General features: G+C 50.3%; 4 protein-coding genes and 1 pseudogene across 6 annotated transcripts; 4 read left to right on the forward strand and 1 right to left on the reverse strand.

Annotated features, from left to right (window-relative positions):
* The first annotated feature begins 1,429 nt into the window (after positions 1 to 1,429).
* On the forward strand, positions 1,430 to 8,199 carry LOC120667321. The gene is made up of 3 exons (XM_039947426.1): positions 1,430 to 2,263; positions 3,469 to 3,544; positions 7,768 to 8,199. Exons 1-2 carry the CDS (start codon positions 1,460 to 1,462, stop codon positions 3,514 to 3,516), a joined length of 852 nt encoding a protein of 283 aa, XP_039803360.1. The 5' UTR covers positions 1,430 to 1,459; the 3' UTR covers positions 3,517 to 3,544; positions 7,768 to 8,199.
* Positions 8,200 to 11,022: 2,823 nt separating this feature from the next.
* Positions 11,023 to 14,857, forward strand: LOC120663376 (F-box/LRR-repeat protein 3-like). 2 transcript variants are annotated; one of them, XM_039942173.1, is made up of 8 exons: positions 11,023 to 11,751; positions 12,192 to 12,320; positions 12,469 to 12,573; positions 12,662 to 13,055; positions 13,136 to 13,265; positions 13,344 to 13,638; positions 13,730 to 13,981; positions 14,331 to 14,813. In XM_039942173.1, the coding sequence occupies exons 1-8, from the start codon at positions 11,071 to 11,073 to the stop codon at positions 14,388 to 14,390; spliced, it is 2,046 nt and encodes a 681-aa protein (XP_039798107.1). In that variant the 5' UTR covers positions 11,023 to 11,070; the 3' UTR covers positions 14,391 to 14,813. The 2 variants fall into 2 exon arrangements, with proteins under 2 accessions (XP_039798107.1, XP_039798106.1); XM_039942172.1 differs by having other exon boundaries at positions 11,035 to 11,751; positions 12,659 to 13,055; positions 14,331 to 14,857.
* Positions 14,858 to 15,650: 793 nt separating this feature from the next.
* LOC120663379 (probable protein phosphatase 2C 73) lies at positions 15,651 to 18,978 on the forward strand. 2 transcript variants are annotated; one of them, XM_039942183.1, is made up of 6 exons: positions 15,651 to 16,192; positions 16,856 to 17,242; positions 17,521 to 17,638; positions 17,732 to 17,955; positions 18,450 to 18,884; positions 18,917 to 18,978. In XM_039942183.1, exons 1-5 carry the CDS (start codon positions 16,013 to 16,015, stop codon positions 18,834 to 18,836), a joined length of 1,296 nt encoding a protein of 431 aa, XP_039798117.1. In that variant the 5' UTR covers positions 15,651 to 16,012; the 3' UTR covers positions 18,837 to 18,884; positions 18,917 to 18,978. The 2 variants fall into 2 exon arrangements, with proteins under 2 accessions (XP_039798117.1, XP_039798116.1); XM_039942182.1 differs by having other exon boundaries at positions 18,450 to 18,978.
* A 141-nt stretch (positions 18,979 to 19,119) lies between these two features.
* Positions 19,120 to 22,191, forward strand: LOC120663378 (cation/H(+) antiporter 15-like). Its single transcript, XM_039942181.1, has one exon. It carries the CDS (start codon positions 19,570 to 19,572, stop codon positions 21,973 to 21,975), a length of 2,406 nt encoding a protein of 801 aa, XP_039798115.1. The 5' UTR covers positions 19,120 to 19,569; the 3' UTR covers positions 21,976 to 22,191.
* Positions 21,989 to 26,051, reverse strand: LOC120666557 (annotated as a pseudogene).
* Between the last annotated feature and the right edge of the window lie 202 nt (positions 26,052 to 26,253).

Below are 26,253 nucleotides of genomic sequence, written 5' to 3' on the forward strand. Positions count from 1 at the left end.
TGCGTGATTCCAAGATCTCCACGCACAAACAGGGGTGTGCATGTCAGTTCCAATGGTCTTCAGGAATGACGACCAATTTGGATCTAGATCTTTACCTTCACATTCACATTCCGCAAGATATATTCTTTACCAAATACATAGTCAGTCGCTGTAGAGACTGACAGTAGACCATATTCATGTATATCTGATAACATATTGATATAGAAATGTAGAAGACATCAGCTGAATTTTTTTTTTCAGCGCTTGGTTTCCCCCTTACAAACCGAGTATTGGATACTGATGCATATTTGATGACTCTTTTATTGCGATCGAAATCAAGTGTGGTTATAATCTACTAATGTATGAATATATTTCTTGCAAAAATTTCCAGGCAGTTTGTTAAACCACATCCATTCTGTTTTAGTGCTATGTGCAAGGCGAGTTGTTACTTGGAAGGCAAATTCTCTGATGGTTCATATGTAAAGGGCTATGAATGCTAATCAAATGCACTTCACTCTATGTGTGTTTGTCATTTGTGCAAAAATTAGTCATATCAAATAGAGCTTAAGATAGCCTTCTTGTTTGTTCCAATCCATCATCAAGTGTTGTTCAATTAATTATATGGTAGCATAGTTAACTAGTTAGCTTTCTTCTATCCATAGATAGTAGTAGTTGACTAGTTGTCATTTTCTAAATTTGTTATCTATATTTGCTTTGATATTTTAATGTTAATAAAGATAAGTTTTTGGAGTCAAACACTTAATTAATAGTATTGGTTAAATAGTCATTTTTCTAGACCTTTTTTTTTTCTAATTTGTCATGTATTTTTGCGTTGCCAGTTTTATACCAAGAAACACATGATTTTAGTGGCTAGGCACTTTAATAATAGACTGTACTTATTTTTAATAATTTTAAGACTTTTTTGGACTTATTACTTTTTTCTGTCAACTTAGCCTCTTGAGCTTTATTTTTGAAATTAATGCAACTAATTTCCTTCCTTGTGCTCTAGAGGCATGTTGATCAGTATTCTTGGCTTCGGTGATATATAAGTATGGAGCTACACTTATGCATTCATTGCGAGAGAACATCTCCAGAAATAGCCACCAACTTGTAACTAAAGTCGGCGGAGGAAGAAAAAATAAGATAAAAATGCAAAAACAAAAAATAACAAGACGTAAGCCAAAGCAAGCACGCAAATATGCAAGACAATGCCATAAGTGCTCTAGGCATATCAAAATTATATATCATAACATTAATATATAAAAATATAATAGAATTTCATTCGTGCAAAATTTAATTTTTATATTAATTTTTTAAAACAAGAATAATTTTTAGACTAATAAAATTTAAATTTTATTCGTCCCCTGGATTTCACTTGATAAATGCGGGGTGGGGTGGGGTGGGGTGGGGCTGATGATTTGGGCCCCTTCCCCACTGCAAACACACACTGACTGCTTTGAGGAGAAGCAAGCAGACCACGATGGCTCTCCACGACGGCGAGCTGCCCAACCTCTCCATCTCCGGCGCCGCCCTCGCCGCGCTCCTCCACCGCTGCGCCGCCGCCACCGGCGACTGCGACGGCCTCCTCTTCGGCCGCGTCTCCCTCCGCCCCGCGGCGCCCGCCGCCCTCTCCGACTACGACGACCTCGCCGCCGCCCCGCCCGCCCCCGCGCTCACTATCTCCGTCTCCGGTCACTGCTCCCTCTCACACCCCTCCTCCCTCTCCGATCCCCTCGGCCAATTCCAGCCCCCCTTCTCGGATCCCTCCTCCGCCGTCGGCTTCTTCTCCTCCCGCCGCCGCACCGCGCTCCGCCCCTCCATGCGCGAGGTCGCCCTGGCCCACTCCCTCTCCAAGACCCTACAGGGACGCACCACCTCCCACCCCCTCCTCTTCATCCTCGTCTCCCCCTCCGCCTCCCCCAACTTCTCCACCCACTCCTACGACTACCGCGCCTTCCTCCTCGCCTCCCGCCTCGTCCCGGCCTCGCTTACCGTCGTCAACGTCGGACCCGGCTTCAGGGACCAGTACCACGCCTTCTCCCCGGAGTCTCCCATGCCCTGCCTGCCATCCTCGCCTGCGGCCGCAGGTGACGCTCACACCATTGGAGAGCACAAGGCGGTCGATGAAATGGTCGACGGGTTTGGGGTCGGGAGGCTGCAAGGAATCCTGGGCTCTGCGGCAGGGCAGGCGGCGGAGATGGATGACATGTATGCAGGGATGCTCAGGAAGCTGGAGAAGCTTGCCAGGGAGGTGGAGAAGAGCAATCTCCGTGTTCTGGAGCAGGTCTGTTTCGCAAATCCTGCAATTCCTATCTAGTATGCTGTTACTGCTCATAAATTTATTATCCTGCAAACTGCGGTTGTGTGTAATTGGCTTATTGGTTAAACTGCCTAGTGGTTCAATTGTGAATGGTTCAATAGAGAGACTGGGAATTTGTGGCGTTTTGGTCGGCGCGGGAAACCTATATACGCCTTGATTAGTTGCTTGTGTCTGCATTCAAAAAATGACTTTGGTGGGATTGATTGCAAATATATCCATATTTACCGTTGCTTAAAGTGACGTGTAACATCAAATGCTGCCATCTAACCGAAGCCGGTTATGGGTCCCCTCAGCATTCATGGGGAATTGGCTGAACTCTCTCATGCACTACCTATTTGAAACTAGTTGCGTGTATTAGTATCGAACTATCCATAGTGGGCCAAGAGGCACTATCTATTAGACAACTCTTGCATTTTAACTTTCACGAGTAAGAACTCTTACAATCTTGTATTTGTCATCTTGTTGATTGCATTAGGCAAGGAACATCAAGAATTAATAACAAAAAAAGGGAACAGAGAAGCAAGGTTCTCAATTCAAGCACGTGCAATAAGAATGACCCGAAAATCTGATAAGGCGATACGATCATTGCATAGTGCTTCACTATCTTTGTCTTCCAATCTTGGAGCCTGGAAAGATGGCTTATGCCAGGCGGCACCATAAAATAGTTGTCTAGTCACTAGTGGTGGCAACTGGAGTTTGTGGTAAAACAACTCTGTAGATCTGCATCTTTTGTTGTTCATGGCAAGCAAATGTAGTAAATTGTGACTTGGAGTAAGAGATTGAGGAAGTAGTGGTTGGCCTCTTTTTCTGGTTTCAGACTCATAATATGTCACTCTCTGTTTGGATTCTTACACTCACTGACCCCTGTGTAACATTTGGGGCCCTGTGCCCAATGGCTGGAGTCGAATTCCAAAACTGCAGTAGGTGCTTGCTTTCTTGTAGATTGCTATTGGAATTACTTCCCATAAAAAGATAATACTTGGCTGCATTGAAAATTCCAGGCCCTTGTCCTCTTATCAGATTCTTTTTCCCCGACTGCTTCTTCAGTTGTTACTTAGCTGATGAGGGATATATGTTCATCAGTTATTGATAATATGTTCTTTCACTCTTTCATTGAATTGCTTTCTGAAGTTGATTTTGTTATCTTTTGTCTATATTGTTTTTTGTAGGAAAATCGGAACCTGCTGCTGAGGTCCAGATGTGCAGGAATGGAATAGGACCAAAGTGTTTCTTGGTCTTATTAAGGTATGTATCGCAAGTTGAGGGGTTCTTCTTAGTATGTCATGCAGATTTGAAATAGCTTGAATTGTTCATTATTAGTTCCAAGTCACACTCATATATTGTCTTTCTACGTGACCTTACTGTTGTGAGTTGTGACTGACTGCTTTTGGTACAGTAATCAAATGATTCTGAAGATAAGCATAACATACTTTTTTATCGGAAATTGGAGGAGCGCTGCCTTTCATATTACTACTGTGGCTAGGAATAGCCATAGGCTAGTAAAGTAGCCTGTTGCAAAATTACATTATTCTGAAGCTAAGAAACATGAATCATCAGCTATGCTGTTGCTGTCTGAAAAAGCTTTAGTTCACCACTCTCTTGGTGCGCTAGCTGGTGCATGTTGGTCCATTTCTTTGCGGGCCAGGCTATGTGGAGCTGATGAAGGTTCTCTCCTTGATCTTAACTGCCCAACCTATGAAGCTCCCACAGTTCAGTTGTGCGATGTTTTGCTTGTTGGAGCTCCGGCGAGCTCCCGGCGTCCAGGAAGACGAGGAAGGCACGCACACAAGACTCTTGCACAAGAACAAAAAACACACACACACGAGAACAAGGTGTTTGGTGCTGCTGAACTTGGCAGCGTTTTCTGTTCTATTCTTCTCCTTTTATTGTGAAGTACAAGCAAAGCTCCTGGCGGCCGGCCGAACGCCGCGCTCACGACGTGTCCATCCCCACGTCCGCGTCGTCCGGCCAGACCCAGTCGCCTAGGTTCATGCGCGAGCTATTCTCGCTGCCACTACCTCCTACACGCACGGCGACCACACAAAGTCAGTGCTCGTGCGCATGCATAACAGAAAGAAACATGCAAGTCTATCTATAACGTGAGGCTTAACCAACAACTCTCCTCCTAAGCCTTGTGTTTTTTCTTGAGATTGACGAGGCCAAGCTTCGCGCGCAGATCACAGAAGCGCTCGCGTGCTAGGGCCTTCGTCATGATGTCCGCCAGGTGCTCAGTGGTGCCAACGGAGGCAACGCACACCCTTCCTTCTTCAATGCACTCACGAATGAAATGAAATCTTGCATCTATATGTTTGCTGCGATCGTGGAAGACAGGGTTCTTACTGAGTTGAACAGCGGACTGATTGTCAATGTTGATTTTCACCACGTCTTCCTCCTTGCCGTTCAGCTCGGCTAGAAGATGTGCAAGCCACACACCTTGGCAGGCAGCAGTGGTACCGGCAATGTATTCTGCCTCACATGAAGACAGGGCGACGACCTTCTGCTTCTGTGACTACCAGGTGATGACGTTCTTGCCGAGGAAGTAGATGACGCCGGTGGTGCTCTTGCGGGTATCGATGTCCCCGGCAAGATCACTATCGCTGAACCCGACGAGGCGCGCGTCCTTCTCCTTCCTCGTGTAGAAGCAGCCGTAGTCCAGAGTACCGGCAATGTACCGCATCACCCTCTTCACAGCTGCCAGATGCTCGGTGGTCGGCTTCTCCATGAACCGGCTCACGTAGCCCACCGAGTAGGCCAAATCTGGCCTGGTATTCACCAGGTAGCGCAAGGAGCCTACAATGCTCCTGTACGCCGTTGCATCAACAGCGGGCGCAGTGCTCTCCTTGCTCAGCTTGAGGCGTGGCTCCATGGGGATAAAACTGGGATTGCACCCAGTCAGCCCGGCGTTCTCCAGGATTTTCGCCGCGTATGCACTTTGTGCCAACGTGATACCGCCATCGAGCTGGGTCACCTCCAGCCCAAGATAGTAGTGGAGCAACCCTAGATCGCTCATCTGGAACGTGGCATTCATCTGCGACTTGAACTCGTCGATGTCGCCCCTGCAGCCACCGGTGATCACTAGATCGTTGACGTACACGCCCACAACAAGTCGTCGAGCGCCCTCGCCGTGCAAGTACACCGCATGCTCGGAGTTGCTGCGTCGGAAGCCGAGGCTGAGCAAGGAGCTGTCCAGCTTCGCATACCACGCGCGCGGAGCTTGACGAAGCCCGTACAGCGCCTTGACGAGGTGCAGCACCTTGCCTTCTTGCTCCTTGAGGATGAAGCCCGGTTGCTGCTCGACGAAGACCTCCTGCAGCTCGCCATTGAGGAAGGCCATTTTGACATCCATATGATGGACAGCCCAGCCCTCGTTCGCGGCGTGCGCAAGGAGTAGCCGCACAGACTCCAGGCGCGCCACTGGAGCGAACACTTCGTCGAAGTCGACACCTTGGCGTTGCACGTAGCCCTTCGCGACTAGCCGGGCTTTATACTTGGTGATGATCCCGGCTGCGTCCTTCTTCACCTTGAAGACCCATTTGAGCCCAATGGCTCGTGTCTGCGGGGGAGGGTCGACTAGCTCCCAGGTGCCGTTCGCCTCGATCGCCGTCATCTCGTCGAGCATGGCGTGACGCTAGCATTCATGCTTCTGCACCTCGGCGAACGTGGACGGCTCTGCGTCGCTGGCCATCAACAGCTGCTCCGACGTCTCGCGATGTGCTTGTCTCGGCGGCGTCGCCGGTCCAAGCACGTTGTTGATCCTGCGGAATCGGAGTGGTGCATCGTCATCGTCTGCATCCAGATCAGCTTCATCGATGTTAGGGGGCGTGGCGAACTCCAGTTCCTGCCCAGCAGCTTGTGCCGGGGTGCTTGGTGTTGGCGGCGCGACATCGTGGTGCGGTGACCGTGGCAAGGGAGTCGATGCGGCCGACGGCGAGCTGGATACACCGACAGCCGCTGGCGTCGACGAAGTGGTCACGGTGACCACCTGAGGTAGTCCTCAGCGGCATCGCCGAGCTCTCCTGCCCAGGACCACTGGGCGGCCTCGTCGAAGACGATGTCGCGGCTGATGTGGACGCGCCGGGTCGATGGATAAGGGAGCGGAGATTTTTTCCACGCGCGCCGGTGGAGCCTTCCAGTCCCCGCCTTTTTTTTTGCCGTTCTCACCGACACATGGGGCCAGGTCACCGATAGAGCGTGCTCAGCTTTCGATTTCCTTTTTTCGGGGGCGCGCAGAGCGACCGTGACGGTGAGATTCCCTTTCCTCCTCGGTATGCCGCGGATGCGAGGAAAGATTGGGCGGCCATGACGGAGACTCGCCCACCGAGGGGAGAAGTCCCAACCGTGAGGGAAAAACTGATCTGCGGTAGTGAGATGGCCTCCAACGCAGTGCGGTCATCGTGGAAGTCGCCGTCGCCGTGCTCAACGACGTCCCACAGATGGCGGGCTTGAAGCTTCACCTTCATCAGCAACGACTACTCGTTGTAGTTGGTCTTCGTCAACTGCGGCCAGTCGCGGGAGCCGCCGGTCTCACGGATGACCCGCTCGACGATGACTTCCCGTGGACGGCGCGAGCCTCGGGTGCGCGGACGTCGTGCGTCGCGCGTACGCGAGCGGTGCGGAGGAGAGCGACTTGGAGATGGCGTGCGCTGCGGAGTCTTCCCCTTCGACGATCGTGGTGGCGTCTTGTTGCCACCCGGCGGGGACCGGCCACGGCGTGGCGGAGACGACATCGTGGCGCGACAGGACCAGCCGCCCGGCTCTGATGCCACTTGTTGGAGCTCCGGGAGCTCCCGGCGTCCAGGAAGACGAGGAAGGCACGCACACAAGACTCTTGCACAAGAACAAAAAACACACACACAAGAACAAGGTGTTTGGTGCTGCTGAACTTGGCAGCGTTTTCTGTTCTATTCTTCTCCTTTTATTGTGAAGTACAAGCAAAGCTCCTGGCGGCCGGCCGAACGCCGCGCTCACGACGTGTCCATCCCCACGTCCGTGTCGTCCGGCCAGACCCAGTCGCCCAGGTTCATGCGCGAGCTATTCTCGCTGCCACTACCTCCTACACGCACGGCGACCACACAAAGTCAGTGCTCGTGCGCATGCATAACAGAAAGAAACATGCTAGTCTATCTATAGCGCGAGGTTTAACCAACATTGCTTTCCTGGAGTTAGTCCTCATGCAGTTGTAATTGTTCCTGTATTCGTCACTGCTGTACTCGTTGTGTTACGAGTTGGAAACAGTGCATTGCGTGTTAAGATTCCAACTTGTTTTGTTATGTTGTGGCTGGACATGGTAGTTAGATTTTTTTTAATCTCTGTTTGATATCATCACTTGTGTATACTCTACATTGCACATGTGGTCGGCAGCCCGGGTGGTCATTTGCAGTAGCAGTATTGATAGTTTTTTGGATCCTGTTGTCATTATGATCATCATGCGCTGAATTGCTGATGGCTGTTTTCATCTGGTTTTGCAGGGTTACTAATGCTATTCTCTAAGGCATATATGATGCCGGAGGTTTGTCCTCCAAGTTGGGAGCTGATAGTGTGCATTGGACTGGCATGCATCGAGTAGGAACTAGGGGATGGTGGAGCATGTGTTGAGAGCATGTGTTTGTGTGGAAGAAGGTGCATGACGCCTGAGGATGGATGATAGAGCAAGATGAGTCGGCCAGAAACGGTTTTGTGTATGGTGGTGGTGTCATTGATGGTAGCAGGTTGGTGTAAGTTTGATGCATGAAGCATCAGCATTAATATGAGTGGAGTAATGTAATGCAATCCTTGTTGGAGCTTTCCTATCAGTCGTTGCTGAAGAATTGGGAGGAAAAGAGCTTTCGCTTGCTCACTCCATGCAATGCTTTCATGTACAGTACAGTACAGTACAGTATATTATTTTTTTTCCCTTTTCATTTGATTTCGTGGCGTACAGAAGCTTATTACGGTACAGTAGAGAGTTGAACTATCTATCTATTCCAGAATAAGGTACTGATCGGTAGGTGACTTTGTATGAAGAATGAATTTATAAAGAGAAGGGAAGGGAAGATGCCCACTCTGAAAAGGACTTGTGAATTGTGATGATGATGATGATGATTCAGGGAGGACAGGTGGTACCTAGGGGCTAGTGTGTTGCTGCGGCGGCGGCCTGCAGTGGTGGAGACTGGAAACGATGCCTGCTTGCTGCTTGAGTGCTGGTAGGCGCAGGGAGGGAGGGAGCATCTATCATGTGTTGGATAGATGAGCATGACTCCATTTGGGTAGGCCAAAACATGATGCGGCATTGCCTGCCACCACTGGTCATCGTTATCTGATAAGTCAACGTCAACGTACTTGGAGGCTTGCCTGGATTCTGGATGCGAACTCCCTCCGTAGCACCTTCGTACGGCACCATCCATTGACCATTGATTAATAAGTTCAAAGTCAGCTTCCTTGCCTTTCTTTGATCACTGATTTTTTTTCCCGGCGTTTGCAAGCTGGTGAAGTGGACCGGATCATCCCTGTGCGTGACACCATCCATGCATTGTGTATTTGTGTAACAACTGTACGGCCGTCAATTGGTTGTGGAGTGGATAGGACATCATGCTGCAGCCCCTGGGGAAGGTACTATCTTCAGGGATAGCTCACATTTAGCAATGCAAGGAGCGTTCTTTGTCCTTTTCTTTCTATGATGATGAAAGAGGCTTCATTACCAACTTTGGTGTTTTGTGCAGTCCCTTTTTCTTGTAATAATTAAAACCTCAAAGCACCTTTTTATTCATTCTCTTGAGTTTCATGAGGTTTTTCTATTGTACACTCCACTGAAAGAAAAATATTACTTGGGAGAGGGAGACAAAGGCAGGCAGATAGGGTGTGAGGTGAGGCTTGCCTTGGCACTTTGGCAACCAAAGCAGAAGAACATATCTCGTGTTACATGCAGATTAGGTGTTACAGTGTTACCACCTAAATCGGTACAGGTAAAATCGTAACAAAAATATGAATTGATGGAGGGATGCAATTATCTAGGTGCATGCAAAAATTGAGCTTGAACGAAAGATTTCTGCAAGGAGCAAAAAAGGAAATCACAATATGAATTGCGGGTTGAGGTCAGACATGAACAGTTCCACCCGCAATATGTACTAGGTGCTAATTTCCCCCTTTTTTATTTCTCTTTGCACAAATATTTATTCAAGCTTAAATTTTGCTTGCACGTAGTGACGTAGATGGTTGCTTACTCTATCCATCTATATTTTTATATAATTTTACATGCACAGCATGGTAATGTCTAAAAAGTTGGTAACAACACATGATATGTTGTCGGCAAAGCAGATAGAGCCTTCCCAGGAAGATGAAGACGAGTGCTTTGCTTATCAGGGTGAGGTGACTACTAGGCTGATGACCATATCATATCGGGTGAGTCGTTGGTCTTTTTAGGTACGGCGCCGCACACCACCAACGTGAGCCTACCAAGTATAAAGAAGGCCGAATGGACAGGGTTTAGGTATGAGCATGAAAAAACTTCATGCCTTCGCACTGTGAACGGTCCAGAGCTTATTATTCGAGTATCTCTGCAGCAATCTTTCTGGAAGTGGAACCATCTCTAGTTAGGTCTCTATTTGACAAATACCTAACATTCTTTTCATCTGTTCACATCGTCAGCTACTGTCCTAGTTTTGCTGCTAGTTACAAAAACAATCATATATATACACACACATATATGATATGTTCGTACGTATATACTTTTCTCTACCAGACGACAACATATAAGGTTTCCTTTTGTGTGAATTTTTTGTTTTCCTCTAAAAACATATTAAGGTTTCTTAAAGTAAAAAAAAAAGACGAAAAATAGAACTAGATTGAGACTGTGGAAAGTGGCGGGGTCAGGTCGGCTTATTTTCTTGCGTGTGAATTTTTAGTCGTTATCTGTTTGGATGCCATCTTCCATACTCGAAAAGAATGTCGTTTTGGATAGCGACACGTTCTTCAAATCTTAACTTTAATCTATTATTTTTATAAAATATTTATTGAAAAATAATATATTTATATTTTTATGAAAGTATTCAAGACAAATCTATTCATATGATTTTTATATTTTTGAGACTTATAGCATTATTTATAATTTATATTGCTAATGGTTGATCGAATTTTTTTTATAAAAATTATTCAAATGATTTTTTTCGAGTAGCATATGGGACAGACAGCATGGGATTGCGTGTCGCTGACAAAGACACGACGAACGGAACGGAATACGCCGGGACCAGCCAGCAACTCTCTAGAGCAAGTGCACGCGTCGCAGACTCCACTCACGCTGTGATTTCACCAGCCAAGGCCCAGGGCCCACTTATTGGTGACACGGGTACGCCGCACAGCCGGTATGTTTAGGCTTGGCGTTTCGTACCAGGCAAGCTGTACGATGCAGTCCTGGTCCGTCCTGTCCTCCCCTCCCCCGCATCGTCCTTCCCCACTTAGGAGTTAGGAGTACTCCACTCCTCCTCCCTTTTTCCATCTCTGCCCCCGCAGGTACGCCCTCCGTACCGTACCTTCTCTCCAATCAGATTCCCATACCACTCGTCAAATTCCCGTTATATCCCCGCTGACTGCCGACCAGCCTATAGTAGCGTAGGGGTAAACATGGAAAAACACACGCAACTCGCCGCGCCCAGAACAACACGTTCCAGGGGCACTCTTGTCATCACAAAAATAATCTCCGCTGAATCGGTGGTTAGTTATTCTTCCCTCGCCGGCCACCATTCAGTCTGCGCCTCCATTCCTCACCTGCACCCACAGGTTCAGTTCAAGAATCGCCCATGGCAGCCGCAGCAGCAGCCCACCGGCACAACAAGCGCCGCCTCATCTCCCCGGCCCCCACCACCACCACCGCGCCCCCTCTGGACTCGCTCGCCGACGAGCTCCTCTTCCTCGTCCTCGACCGCGTCGCCGCCGCCGACCCGCGCGCGCTCAAGTCCTTCGCCCTCGCCTCCCGCGCCTGCCACGCCGCCGAGTCCCGCCACCGCCGCCTCCTCCGCCCGCTCCGCGCCGACCTCCTCCCCGCCGCGCTCGCCCGCTACCCGTCCGCCTCCCGCCTCGACCTCTCCCTCTGCGCGCGCGTCCCCGACGCCGCCCTCGCCGCCGTCCCATCCGGATCCTCCCTCCGCGCCCTCGACCTCTCCCTCTCCGGGGGGTTCGGCGCCGCGGGCCTCGCCGCGCTCGCCGGGGCCTGCCCGGACCTCGCCGACCTCGACCTCTCCAATGGGGTCCATCTCGGGGACGCCGCGGCGGCCGAGGTGGCGCGGATGCGGGCCCTTCAGAGGCTGTCTCTCTCGCGCTGCAAGGCGCTCACCGACATGGGGCTCGGTTGCGTCGCCGTCGGCTGCCCCGACCTCAGGGAACTCTCGCTCAAGTGGTGCCTTGGGCTCACCGATTTGGGGCTCCACCTCCTCGCCCTCAAGTGCAAGAAACTCACCAGCCTGGATCTCTCCTACACCATGGTGAGCGCTATAGCTTTCTTCATATCCTCACCCTTTCTGCTTGTGCTTGGATCAAGGCGGCGGAAAATTCTGTCTTTGATTTCCTCCTGTAGTAATTTTCTTGGTATCAAGGCATGGGATCTCCCCTCTTAATCCATCTTACTAGAAGTACTTCGTTTTATTTTCCCCCTTGCTAAAACTACTGGATTCGGTTAGTGCTTAGGGGATTGGACCACTGCAGTGTATAGTACTGTATTCTTGATCTGCAAGTGCTCTTATCGATACATAGCAATTGATCTATGCAACAAAGGATAACAAGTTTTGGTACCCAATTTTATTTTGTCTTCTCGCCTCTACGTTTTGTGTGGCCATAGATTCAGTTTCTTATGCACTCCCGTGAGTACCATACGCACCTATCATACCGTGCTCAACTAATGGAAACATATCTTGCATTCTTGCAGATCACAAAACAGAGCTTTCTTGCCATCATGAAGCTACCCAATCTCCAGGTGTTGACATTGGTGGGGTGTATTGGAATTGATGATGATGCTCTTGGCAGTCTTGACAAAGAATGCAGTAAATCACTACAGGTGAGTAATCATGTTGACACTATTATGTTCTGCTGAACTCTGTAGATGCCTGATCTGAAGTTCTGAACTAGTCGTGCTGTAATAAAACATGTGTTTGATACTAGCACAAAACTCTGCGTACTGACCTTGCATGTTTGCGCCGACGCAGGTTCTTGATATGTCTCATTGTCAGAATGTCACTGATGTGGGAGTTTCATCCATGGTGAAGTCAATACCGAATCTATTGGAACTGGATCTTTCGTACTGCTGTCATGTAAGTACCTAATCATCTAGTCGTGTTGTTGTATCATCTGGGTATAACTTGAGCCCTTGCAGCTTAATTTACATCCTTCTTGTAGCAGGTTACTCCTTCTATGGGGAGAAGCCTCCAAAAGATTACTAAACTGCGGATGCTGAAGCTGGAAGGCTGCAAATTCATGGCTGATGGACTTAAAGCCATTGGAAGCTCTTGTGTTTCTATCAGGGAGTTAAGTCTGAGCAAGTGCTCTGGAGTAACAGATACTGAACTCTCTTTTGCTGTGTCAAAACTAAAGAACCTGCTGAAGCTGGACATCACTTGTTGTCGCAATATCACTGATGTTTCAGTAGCTGCCATCACTAGTTCGTGCACTTCCCTCATCTCTCTGAGGATGGAGTCTTGTAGCCATGTTTCAAGTGGAGCACTCCAACTGATCGGGAAGAACTGTTCTCACTTGGAAGAGTTGGACCTTACTGACAGTGATTTGGATGACGAAGGTACTTACTGAACTGGTTATGACATACTTCTTTTGTCAAATCAAACGGCATAAAGTTGACTATGAATATTTTTTGTGCAGGTTTGAAAGCTCTCGCTGGATGCAGCAATCTCTCGAGCCTAAAAATTGGTATTTGCTTGAGGATAAGTGATGAAGGTCTCACCTACATTGGAAAATCTTGCCCAAAACTCCGAGACATTGATTTGTACAGGTCATTACTAGATGTGCCTTGTGGTTTTCTTTCTTTGGTTCATTTTCTCACTAAGCTGACTTGTAGTTTCTGTTTCAGGTGTGGAGGCATTAGTGATGATGGGGTTATTCAGATTGCTCAAGGAAGTCCAATGCTAGCATCTATCAATCTATCCTACTGTATAGAAATAACAGACCGTTCACTGATGTCCCTCTCAAAATGCACAAAGCTAAATACATTGGAGATTCGTGGTTGCCCCAAGGTTTCATCCGCTGGTCTCTCAGAAATAGCTATGGGTTGCAGGCTGCTTTCCAAGCTTGATATCAAGAAATGCTTTCAGATTAATGATGTTGGCATGCTCTACCTTTCCCAGTTCTCTCATTGCCTCCGTCAGGTATTAGATCTTTCTCCTGCAAACTGAAATCTAGTAGTACCATGTGTATTTTACTTTCAGTTGCGCTGATAGCATGTATGTCTCATTGCAGATAAACTTGTCATACTGTTCGGTCACCGACATTGGACTCCTTTCCCTTTCTAGCATATGTGGCTTGCAGAACATGACCATTGTGCATTTAGCAGGTATTACACCTAATGGCTTGACAGCTGCTCTCATGGTCTGTGGTGGTTTGACAAAAGTAAAGCTTCATGAAGCATTCAAATCCATGATGCCTGCTCATATGCTAAAGAGTGTTGAGGCGCGGGGTTGTATTTTCCAGTGGATCAATAAACCATTTAAGGTATTGTACATTGTGCTTTTGCCTTTCCTGTTTGCCTCTGCATTATGTTGAATCCTCCATCACACTGGCTTTCCTGCTTTGGATAATTGTATTTGGACACACACCAAACTTGGGAAAAACTCTAGTTCTATGAAACCATTATGTGTAGTTATGTTCAACTGTCTAGCAGGTTTTGTCCCCCTTTATTGTGGTGCCTTTGCTTTCCCCCCTTATAGATGGTATTGTAAAATAAATGAACATAGCACAGCCCTCCTCTTATAAGCTTTAGTGCTGAATGGAATTGTGCGTTTAGTAAAATTACAAACCTGTGAACGCCAAAGTTTCTAATAATAGGTGCTATCTTGTTCAGGTTGAGGTGGAACCTTGTGATGTATGGAAGCAACAGTCACAAGATGTGCTTGTACGATGAGAAGGCCTGGAGTGTAGCGATTGTGGGAAGGAAGGGCATTCGTCGTGGCAATGGATGCATTCTGGATTGGCGTCGTTATGGGAAGCAGCAGTCACAAACTCACAAGCTCAAAATTTTGTAGTGTAATTGGTGTGATACTGTGGCTATACTTAAGTTTGAGCGGAGGTATGCTGATGCTGGACACTAGATGAGTATATGCAATCCCACCTTTGTTTGGTAAAGTGGCCAAACGAGGGGGCACGTCAAATTTTTGTGAAACGAAACCAGGAAGTTGTCGTGTGTTGTATACATAGCAGCGTATCGAAGAGATTGATATTGAAGGGAGTGATTTTGGGTGATAAGAGACTTGTGTTGATGGTCATGGCCGGTGCATGATGTTTGGAATGCTGGAATTAAGTGGCTTGCGTGTGTTTGGAATTGAAACTGAAACATGCTTGTGGATATATCTGCCTGACTGCCTATTTGTACTTTGCAGTGAAGTGATGTCTTGTCTCTGCTTACTAGTTTGTTTTGAGGGCATAAGAATGAGGAATCGTGAAATAGCAGCAGTAACCCGAGGAGGTTTGCATAGTCCATACGCGCATGAATTATGCGGAAGTATTAAAAATGAACAGACTTCAAGCCTTTTAAATGTTTAGTTGCAGGTTGTAAAGTTTTTGAAAGAACATCTTTCTATATTTGAAGTACGAAACATATACTAATCACAAAATAAATTACAGAATTCGTCTGTAAATCACGAGACGAATCTAATGAGTCTAATTAATTCATCATCAGAGGTGTTTACTGTAGCAATTTAGCGCCTAATTACGGTCTAGTTAGATTCATTAGATTCGTCTCGCGATTTACAGACAAATTGTGCAATACGTTTTTTATTTCGTCTAGATTTAAGTCTCCGTGCAGGTGTCGGGATTTTTTTTTGGAATTTTGAACTTTGCAACTAAACAAGGACCAAGTTTGGAGGTGTTGGAATTTGTTTTGTCAGTCATGGAAGTGAAGCACGGAAAGGTAGGGAGCGAGAGCAGGGTTCTCGCCGCAAGTGCAATGCCAAGGCAAAGCAGGTCGAGACAGCTAGGTTGGTAGGCGGCCATGGACAGCATTGAACATGAAGGTGCCAACCAATGCCTCTTCAATGCTCCTGGAGTGGCCTCATGTGACAGCTGCCGACCATGGCTGGAGCTGCAGCCTGGAGGTCGGAGGATGCTCCGATCCGTTGCGTAGTACTAGGAAAACTAGTGAATGCAGGAGAGGATGGCACGCACAATCGCCATGCCCATCTCCATCGGCATGCTTCCAGGAGGAGAGGACTGCCGGCAGCGGCAGGGCAGGGGATTGAATTGCCTGAAGCGTTGTTCAAGCGAGCCTCTCAACATCGTACCCACCGGGCAATGGCAGCTGCTGCTGCACAGCATCGTCCTTCTTCCTTCCCAGTTCCTTGCCATCCGTCGTCCGTGATGCCTTGCCACCATTCCGTTGCAGGACCTCCCTCACTACTCCCTACCCGTCTTCGTTAATGCGGGACCCCACCCACATTAAGAACCAACCAGAGAGCAGAGATACATCCCTCCCTCCATTAAACAAGCAAGGCTCCTGGCTGCTCCTCCCTCCAGCCAACAGCAGCAACAATGGGGATCTGCTGCAGCAAGGCCAAGGCGCCAGCAGGGGACCTCGACGACGGCGAGCAAGGATTTCCATGGATGCACGACGACCTGTTCCACCACCACCTCTGGACCAGCGCCGCCGTCTCCATGCACACCAAGCAAGGATGGAAGGGTGCCAACCAGGACGCCATGACCGTCTCCCAGGTGAACACCCATGACTTCTCTCTACCAATCCACCTCCCAGAGGGCCTAGCTAGCGCTCCCTTGCTTACAAACATCCTTGGCCTCCTTCGTCTCCTTTTGGCGTCACACAAGCTGGCATCACACACACAAGCTGCCACCAGGCATGGTGCTTACCCGCTGCAACTTGCATCCAAAAGTCTTCTCCTTTACTCCCCCACAGGCACACCGTTGCATCCGCAACTTTGTTTTACTGTTTGACAACAATGCACCGGATCCATCTCGACTTACTGCAAGTCTGCAACCTGAAATGCACCTAATTTTCCAACCACCTGTTTCCTGGGTCCTCTGCGCAGTACAGTTGCATTTAGAAGGTAAAGTTAGATCCATCTCAGCATTGCTGAAAGCTGAAATCTTACAGCTTAATGAAATATGTAGGGAAAATACTGAAATTTTAGAAACTAAAATTTGCCTCAAGTTATGTACTTCACTATCTTTATTGCCCCCACCGATGTCCTGGATCTTTGAATTGTACACCAACATAAGGAAAATTATTGGGGCCGTATCCATATCTTGCAGTACATTATTAGCATCTCCAATGCAAGTACATTAGCCTTTCTCTTTCATATGCACAATAAATATAATTCGATTAATCTTGATGTGTCACAATTGTTTCAAGATGCTTAGGACTTTGCTGGCCACAAAGGCCACATTTTCTGCGGGGTATTTGATGGGCATGGCCCTCTTGGCCGAGAAGTTGCTCGCCATGTCTGCGACGCCCTTCCCTTGAAACTATCCTCTGCTTTGAAGACGAAAACTGAAGAAGAAGATCGCTCAACCCATACTTCCAAGCTCACAACTGAAGAAGACCACTCAAGCAATACAGATTTGGATTCCTGTGACAAGTCAGACTCCACCTCGTTTAGTGATGATACAAGCGATGAGAAGCTCCTGTTGTCCACTTGGAAGAACATATTTGTGAAGGCATTTGATCAGGTGGATGAGGAGCTCAGGCAACATTCAGGAATTGACTGCATTTGCAGTGGCACCACAGCAGTCACTGTTGTCAGGCAGGTACTAATGCTACTATTATTACAAGCTTGCAAGCTGTAATTTATTGTACTGGTAATAATAAATCTCGAAAACATATATATTCTCTTGTTTTTTTTTTCTCATTAAACCTGTACTACTTTTTGTGCACAGTAAAACTAGGATTCTGAAAGAGCAGGAACTGAACTAGCTGGGTTGGAAGCCCTGTTTTATCTACTGTATTTCTCAATTATCCATAGTGCAACATAACCAAAGTATAAATCTCACTCTTTCTGTTCCCCAATTATCCTTCTCATGTATAGGGTGATCACTTGATGATCGCCAATTTGGGTGACTCGCGTGCTATTCTTTGTACCCGGGACAGCAAGGACCATATGATCCCAGTCCAACTCACCACTGACTTGAAGCCAGATCTTCCAAGTGAGCTAGCATCTAAACATCTCATTTCTCAATTCCTGAAATGTATGTGTATCTTTCTTGATTACATTTTACATTGTTGTGCACTGGCGATAGGTGAACTCGCAAGGATTTTGAATTGCAAGGGACGAGTTTTTGCCATGGATGACGAACCAGACGTGCCCAGAATGTGGTTGCCGGACCAGGATGCACCAGGCCTTGCCATGGCAAGGGCCTTTGGGGACTTCTGCCTGAAGAACCATGGCCTTATCTGTACACCTGAAGTCTACTACAGGAAGTTATCTGAAAAGGACGAGTTCTTGGTGCTTGCAACTGATGGGGTAATAAAATCATTAATTTGATTGGCAATTTCAGATTTCCATCACTTTCATTTTAAAGAATTTTGCAGTCTTATTCGAAATGATCTGGGTACAGAAAAAGCATAAATCCCTCTTATGATTAGACAGACAACAGAAACTGTTAGCTGAAAGTGACATTTCTCTGTCATCGATTTATTTCACGATTGTTCTAGCTGATAAAGTTTTGTGTTTTTACTGGAAAAACTTTTTTATTTCTCATTTTCAGTGGGCGCCTTGTTTAAAAAAAGAAAGATTCCATTTTGCACCTTTTCAGGACTAGTACAAATTGATCGTGATTAAGTAGTAGTAGGATAAAGCCTTTATGATAAAAGAAAAGAAGAAAAGTGACTGTTAACTGAACGTTTGAATCATTATTCTGTAGATCTGATTTGTCTAGAGAATAGTACAGAAAATATTAGACTACACTAGTAGAACAGAGTGATGAAAAAATGGTTGTGAAAATAAATGTGGTGCAGATTTGGGACGTGCTGTCGAACAAGGAGGTGGTGAAGATTGTGTCTTCAGGCAGCGACCCATCCAAGGCGGCGAGGCAGGTGATCGACCGTGCGGTCCGAGCATGGCGGCGCAAGTACCCGACGTCCATGGTGGACGACTGCGCGGTGGTGTGCCTGTTCTTGAACCGGCGGGCGGCCCCTGATGATGAGGCGGTGTCGTCGTTCCGCAAGCAGGTTGTGGGCGGCGTTGATGGTTGGGAGGAAGGGACGACGACGGTGTGGAGAGCCCTGGAGGGGGTGGCGCGGGCCAACTCGGTGATGAGGCTGCCGCGGATGGGGCGCGTGCTCAGCTGGCGGCGGCGGTCGTCGACTTCGCTCATGGCCATGGGTGAAGACCAAGACCATTGATGATATGATTTTTCTTTCTTTCATGGTAGCATGCAATGCAAATATGCAATGCAATGGCCGCGAGCTTTTAACTGGCAGAAATGATTTTAGGATTGGATTGACATGATGCCGCGTCGCATTAATTCAAAGTTGCTGAGATGAACTGGAGCAGGACTGCTGTTGAGACGACGATCCAGGTTCGAGCACAGCATTGATCAGAACCGTCCTGCCCATTCCTTTAGAGCCGGCGGTTTGTTTGTTGTGCCATCAGCCACGACGGCCATCGCACGCTCCTAGCTTTTTACTGGCAGAAATGATTTTAGGATTGGATTGATTTTAGGATGGTTGCCGCGTCGCATGAATTAATTCAAGTTGTTGAGATGAACAGGAAGGAGTAGGACTGCATGCTGCTGAGACGACGATGCAGCTGGCATGCAACAAGCATGAATCTGCATCATCCCTTGTTTCAGACCTGAAAATTCAGTGTCTCTGCTCCAATTAGGCAGGCGGTGTTGGATTGCTATGCTCCTCTCATCCACAGCCACAGCTAAAAATAGCCTCTCCTCTCATTGTCATGTCCTTCAGTCTCTCGCAGCCACACCACCCTGATTGATGCGCAAGCAGAGGCAGAGGTAGAGGCGGAGGCACCAGAAACAGAGTAAAGCCAAGAAAGAAAGAAAGAAAGAAGCAAATGGAAGGGATGATCAATGGCGCTGCCTAGCCTACCCGGCCATCACATCACTTAGCAGCAGCAATGGCTGAGGTTGCCAACCTCTCGTCGGGGTCTGTGGAGCCGACGGTCAAGCCGCTGGCGGCGGCGTGCTACGACAACAACCTCGTCAACTCGCAGGGCATGTTCCTCGGCGACCAGCCGCTGCGCTTCTCCCTCCCGCTCCTCCTCGTCCAGGTCTCCCTCATCCTCCTCCTCTCCGCCGCCGCCAACCTCGTGCTCCGCCGCCTCGGCCAGTCCCGCTTCGTCACCCACATGCTCGTCGGCGTCCTCCTCGGCCCCACCGTCCTCGGCCGCAGCGACTCCTTCCGCGGCGTCCTCTTCTCCGAGCGCGGCACCTACATCCTCGAGAGCGTCTCCCTCGTCGCCCTCATCCTCTTCCTCTTCTCCATGGGCGTCAAGACCGACCTCAGCCTCCTCCGCCGCCCCAGCGGCCGCGCCGTCGCTGTCGGCATCACCGGCTCCCTCGTCCCGCTCGCCGTCACGCTCCCCGTCTTCCACGCCCTCCAGCCCTCGCTGCCCGAGGACCTGCGCGGCTCCTCCCTCATCACCGAGCTCGCCGTCCGCCTCTCCCTCTCCTCCTTCCCCGTCATCGCCGACGCGCTCTCCGACCTCGACCTCCTCAACACCGACCTCGGCCGCATCGCGCTCACCGCCTCGCTCATCACCGACGTCACCTCCTGGTTCCTCCGCGCCTGCTCCGCCGCCGTCTTCCTCGTCTCCGAGGCCAAGTCGCCGGCCTTCACGGCGCAGATCCTCGCCTCCTTCGTCGCCTTCGTGCTCTTCGTCGGATTCGTCGCGCGCCCCGCCGGCCGCTACATCGCCTACAAGCGCACCCCGGCGGGGGCGCTCCTCTCCGAGGGGTCCGTCGTCGTCGTCGTCATCGCCGCGCTGCTGTCGGCGCTGGTCACGGACGCCATCGGGTTCAAGTACATGATCGGGCCCATGATGCTGGGGCTGGCGCTCCCCGGCGGCATGCCCATCGGCGCCACCATGACGGAGCGCCTCGACTCCTTCTTCATCGCGCTCTTCCTGCCCGTGTACATGGCGCTCTCCGGCTACCGCACCGACCTGGCGGAGCTCACCAAGGAGGAGACCTCCGAGAAGTGGTGCGCGCTGGAGCTGTTCGTGGGGCTCTGCGTCTCCGGCAAGCTGGTGGGCTGCGTCGCGGCGGGGCTCTTCTTCGCCATGCCGTTCCGGGACGCCGTCGTGCTGGCGCTGATGCTCAACATCCGCGGCATCGTGGAGGTGGCGGCCATCAACAACTGGGGCGACACCATGAAGGCCACGGCGGAGCACTACAGCATCCTGACGCTGTCCATGGTGTTCATCACGGCGGTGTCCACGCCGCTCATCAAGCTGCTGTACGACCCGTCGGGGCAGTTCACGCGGGCCAAGCGCCGGACGCTGGAGGACCTGCGCCCCAGCGCCGACCTCCGCCTGCTCACCTGCGTCTACGGCGAGGACCACGCCGCGCCGCTGATCGACCTGCTGGAGGCGTCGGCGGGGGCCTCGCGGGAGAGCCCCGTCTCGCTCATCGTGCTCCACGTCACGGAGCTCGTCGGCCGCGCCGCCTCCGTGCTCAAGCCCCACCGCGCTGCAAGGAAGAGCAGCTCAGGCGGCCCGACGCCGTCGGACCGGATCATGAACGCGTTCCGGCACCTGGAGCAGCAGGCGGCGCCGGGCGCCGTGACGGTGAGCCCCTACGTGGCGCAGGCGCCCTACAGCTCGATGCACCACGACGTGTGCTCGCTGGCGCACAGCCGCAAGGCCAACCTCATCCTGCTGCCCTTCCACAAGTCCTCCGACGGCGCGCGCAGCACCGTCAACAACTCCATCCGCTCCATCAACCGCGCCGTCCTCCAGTACGCGCCCTGCTCCGTCGCCATCCTCGTCGACCACGGCCTCGCCGCCGGCTCCGCCTGCGCCACCACCGCCAACAGCCTCCTGCAGAGGGCCGCGCTCTACTTCCTCGGCGGGCCCGACGACCGCGAGGCGCTCGCGTACGCCGCGCGGATGCCGGACGCCGGGACCATGTCGCTCACCATGGTCAGGTTTAAGCTGCGCAACTGGGCGGGGATGGGCGGCAGCGACGAGGCCAGGGACGAGGAGGTGCTGCACCAGTTCTGGACCAGGCACCGGGACAACGACCGCGTCGTCTACGTGGAGAAGACGGTGGAGGACGCCGAGGGCACAGCCTCCGTCGTGCGCTCCATGAGCGAGAAGTTCGACCTGCTCATAGTCGGCCGGCGGGGAGGGGACGACAAGGACCTAGAGAGCTCGGCGGCGCTCACCAGCGGCCTCTCGGACTGGAGCGAGTTCCCGGAGCTGGGCGTGCTGGGTGACATGCTCGCCTCCGCCGAGTTCGCGTCAAGGGTCTCCATCCTCGTCATCCAGCAGCAGCCGGTCAAGAATACCACCGGCTGTTAGAAATATATACATATATAGGGATTCAATGATTCATCCATTGGTGTTAATTAATTTTGAGAAGAACAATAAATCATGTCTTTGCTCATATATAATTGCATGCAACAAGTTGTATGCTGTATACTATACTACCAATAGTCATTGCAAGAACAAAGACCATCTCTAAAACAGTGAAAACGATTGTTATCCCGAACAATAATTTCACGATTGGTTATCCTAGATATGAGCTTGATGGCGGTGTGGCAGTCACTGCAAACTCGGAGGTTTTTGGTCACCCTTATGCTCTCGCCTGGTTCAGTGGTGACAAGGCTAAATGCAATGGCAATCTTCTCACTATGATGGACTAGAGTGTGCTCCTTCTCTTCGTCTTCATTGTCAAACATCACCACCTCAGTAGTCGGTTTATAACCCATGATCTTCATTTCCATGCCCAATTTCATCAAGCTTCTCATAAATTTTATCTGAGAGGGGATGTGACTTGTCACCGACATGGAACTCGTGGACCTTACCATCAAGTTCAACCCAGCTGGATGCAGGGACCTTCTCAACCCCCCTTGCCTTCATCTCCAGAATTCCATGGCTCCAGCGGGATGAGCTGCTTCCATGCATGTTCAGCAAGGCCAGCATCACGGTGGATCTTGCAACCACCAAGGAGTGCCCCCCATATAACTGCATTTGCCTGCATTGGCATGTCCTGAATCAGCCGATGAGCCTCCTCCAGCAACCCTGCACGACTGAGTAGGTCGACCATACAGCCATAGTGCTCAATCCTTGAGCTTATACGGTATGACTGAGTCATGTTATGAAAATAACGCCGCCCATCCTTTACAAGGCCAGTATGCGTACAGCTGCAGAGCAGTCCAATGAAGGTATTATCATTCGGTGTCATACCTGACTTCTCCATCTGACCAACGAGGGCAAATGCAATCTTCTCATGGCCAGTCATGCCGAGCCCCAAGATCATTGCGTTCCAAATGATGATGTCCCTCTTCCTCATCTGCTGGAACACCGTCCACGCCTCAGCTGTGCTCCCACACTTGGCATACATATCGATCAGTGCAGTCCCCAGGACTGGGTTGTCAAGAACCTCATCCCAGTGTACCATTCCGGCCGCTCGCCGTCCCAAATCCAAAGCACCAAACCTTGTGCATGCCGAGAGGGCCCCAGCTACTGTGTAACATTCTGGCGTCATTCCCTCTGTCTGCATTGCAAAGAACAGTTCCAGAGCCTCCTGCGGATGACCATTGGAGGCGTATCCACCAACCATAGCGCCCCAGGCCACTGCATCTTGTCAAACACCGCCCTTGCCTTGTGCATCTCCCCGCATTTGACATACAAGTCCAATGCCGCAGTTGCCACGAACACATTCCCTGCGATCCCCTCCTGCTCCGCCACCCTCCACACTGCCTCCCCGGTGACCAAATTGGTGACGCGAGCGCACGCGGTCAGGACACGGACAGCCGTGAAGCTGTCAGGACGCAGGCCACTCGCGAACGCCTTCCGTGCAACTCCAACGGCTTCCTGGACGCGCCCGGCGTCCATGTACGCGGTGACGAGCGCGGTCCACGAAACGGTGCTGGGGTGGGACATTTCGTCGAACGCCTTCTGGGCGTCGCGCAGGAGGCCGCATCTTGCGTAGAGGCTGAGGAGGGAGGTGATGACGTGGGGGTTGGAGTGGTAAGGGAGCTTGAGGGAGCGGCCGTGGAGTTGCAGGCCGGCGGAGAGCGGGTCGGGGAGGCGGGAGGCGGCCTTGAGCGCGAAGGGGAAGGTGAGGTGGGATGGGTTGGGGAGGAGGGAGTGGAGGCGGAGGGCGTGGAGGTGCAGGCCGGTGGAAGAGAGAGCGCGGAGGAGGAGCGGGGAGAGGGCGGTGAGGAGGTCGAGGCGGAGGAGGCGGGCGTGCAAGGCCTGGGCGGTGAGGACGCTGCCGCCGGTGCCGACATGAATGGCAGGGAAACGGTTAAAAGCAATTTCCTTCCTTGGGCTAAGTTTGTAGTTAAGAGCCGTTTAGTTCCAAACACAAAAAAAATTTGGATGTCACGACAATAATTTGATCAGATGTCGGGAGGGTTTTTCGGACACTAATTAAAAAACTAATTTCAGAACTCCTTTGGAAACCACGAGACGAATTTTTTGAGGCATTTGACCGCATCATTAACACATGTGGGTTACTGTAGCACTTTATAGCTAATCATGAACTAATTAGGCTTAAAAGATTCGTCTCGTCGTGTACATCCAAACTGTGTAATTAGTTTTGTTATTTAATTATATTTAATACTTCATATATGTGTTTAAAGGGGAGGTGAAAACTTTTGGGTGAAAATTAGTATTGCTGGTAGACGCACATGATGGTGAAGAGCGCGTTGAGCATCTGGTTCGCCACCTCCGTCCACGGCGGAGTTGAGCGCCCCCGTCATGAGCAGGAAAACGAACGCGACGCCCGCGGCGACCAAGGCCAGCCACACCAGGAGCGCCGCCCAGGCCTTGCACCTGCCGCTGAGGGCGCGCCATAGTTTCTTGGAAGGAGCTGCCCTGAGTAAGTCCAGGAACCTCTCCTTGTTATCCTCGCCCTCTGGCTCTGCATAGCAGTGTCGCCAGCGCCATGGCTTTCAATGGATGTCTCCTGAGATTCCATGGTAGGGTGGGTACTCAAAAGTGCAATTTTATCTTCTTCTTTTTGGCGGTTCCAAACGTGTCTTTGACAGTCAGAGCTGTACGTGTGGGTGAGATCCCTCCAGCTTCATTATATGATCTGAAGCTACTAGTTGTTGCTTGAAACACAAGAGTGAAGCTCGGTGCCCATTCTGTCAAGTACAAGAATGAACAAGTGACAAATTTGACAGGTAGCTGCTGAAACAGAAATCCTGGTCTTGATGCTGATACTTGAAACGGTCACAAGGTTTCAGCACTGGAAAAGTCAAGGCGGGCGGCCCCGGTATTAAGTGAATGGACCACTTCAACTCCAGTCCTGCATTGTTGATGTGCGATCATCCTGGAAGATGACGTCTCAGTAGCGAATCAACTTTGGCATGCTGACAAGGTTCCGTTCAGGCGGCCATTCAGACTGGACTAAGCTCCGTCCTCCCTAATACAGTATTCGTCTTGTGGTTTCCACATGATTAGTGTTGATGATCAAGAATACTCGAATCTGCTCAGTAGAGTCAGTACGCCAAAAAGGAGTTTGACAACATGTAATAAGGACGGCCAAAAAAACAAGAAGAGAAAAAGAGGAAGCATGCAGTTTACTTGGATGGTCTGCAGATTTCCTTTTTCTTTGAAAGATGGTCTGCAGATTTAGAAACAAACAACAACACAACCATGGCAATCGGGATCTGAAAAACTGGTATTATATTTCTGCATAGGTACACTCAAACTGATCACAAAAGTTTCTGAAAAATAGACACAGAAGAATTAAAGTTGATTATCTGGCCTGATCATTCGCTTCTATTAGTAATCTATAGCATGCAAATCCTACATGCCCGATTCCTTCTGCTTCTCTAGAGAATAATTCCCCTTGTGTACAAAAAAAGATAGAACAGAGACACCAGAGTCGCCATATTGATGAGCTTCTTCACCTTCTCCCCCCTCCAATTTTCAGCAGAGGATAATCTACGATCATAATCATTCACCATTGCTTGGCTCAACTCTGACAAAGATTCATATTCCTCCCTCAGCGTCACCGATGTCTGGATCGAAGAATTTACAGTCTCACTGTGAAGAACGCTGCTGCATTCTTCAGAATTACCATCCTCAACTTGAACCACTACGACCTGATGAACCGGTGGGGCCATCGTCGTGGTTTCGTCATGAACAACAACCACATGACCATCTGCAACCGTGTTGGTTGCGCTCAACAACACGTCATGATCACTGCAGGACACTCCGAGCAACGGCTGCCTCTCCTCGTGGCCACCGTCAGCCACCTTCGAGTAGAGGGTCTCGCCGTCGACGTGGTAGAGGTTAGCCGTGCGCACCTCCTGCGCCAGCGCGCACGGCCAGCACAAGAGCCACCGCGCGTAGTCCGTCAGCGACTTGGAGCCGCAGCACGCCCTGCTCCCCGGAAGGCCAAGTCTCTTCCTCATCTGGATCCTCCAGTAGCCGCCGTAGAGCAGCACGCCGGCGCCGCCGACTATGTCGCCGATGACGCCGTCGCGGATGTGGGGGTGGGGTGCATTTGTGACACTGTCTCCGAGGCTGAATTACCCAGTGGGGGTGGGGTGCATTTGTGACACTGTCTCCGAGGCTGAATTATTGTTGGAGCCGGCGAGCTCGTGGCACTGGCCG

This window comes from Panicum virgatum, chromosome 3N, assembly GCF_016808335.1.
Source record: "Panicum virgatum strain AP13 chromosome 3N, P.virgatum_v5, whole genome shotgun sequence".
Lineage (NCBI taxonomy): Eukaryota > Viridiplantae > Streptophyta > Magnoliopsida > Poales > Poaceae > Panicum > Panicum virgatum.

Bases quoted from the DNA above. Each gene is read 5' to 3' on its own strand.
- LOC120667321 (XM_039947426.1), top strand. From the start codon at position 1,460: ATGGCTCTCCACGACGGCGAGCTGCCCAACCTCTCCATCTCCGGCGCC. The intron at 2,264-3,468 runs GTCTGTTTCGCA...TGTTTTTTGTAG, and splicing joins ATCTCCGTGTTCTGGAGCAG to GAAAATCGGAACCTGCTGCT.
- LOC120663376 (XM_039942172.1), top strand. From the start codon at position 11,071: ATGGCAGCCGCAGCAGCAGCCCACCGGCACAACAAGCGCCGCCTCATC. The intron at 13,266-13,343 runs GTCATTACTAGA...TTTCTGTTTCAG, and splicing joins CGAGACATTGATTTGTACAG to GTGTGGAGGCATTAGTGATG. The intron at 13,639-13,729 runs GTATTAGATCTT...GTCTCATTGCAG, and splicing joins TCTCTCATTGCCTCCGTCAG to ATAAACTTGTCATACTGTTC.
- LOC120663379 (XM_039942182.1), top strand. From the start codon at position 16,013: ATGGGGATCTGCTGCAGCAAGGCCAAGGCGCCAGCAGGGGACCTCGAC. The intron at 16,193-16,855 runs GTGAACACCCAT...CAAGATGCTTAG, and splicing joins ACGCCATGACCGTCTCCCAG to GACTTTGCTGGCCACAAAGG. The intron at 17,639-17,731 runs GTGAGCTAGCAT...CACTGGCGATAG, and splicing joins CTTGAAGCCAGATCTTCCAA to GTGAACTCGCAAGGATTTTG.
- LOC120663378 (XM_039942181.1), top strand. From the start codon at position 19,570: ATGGCTGAGGTTGCCAACCTCTCGTCGGGGTCTGTGGAGCCGACGGTC.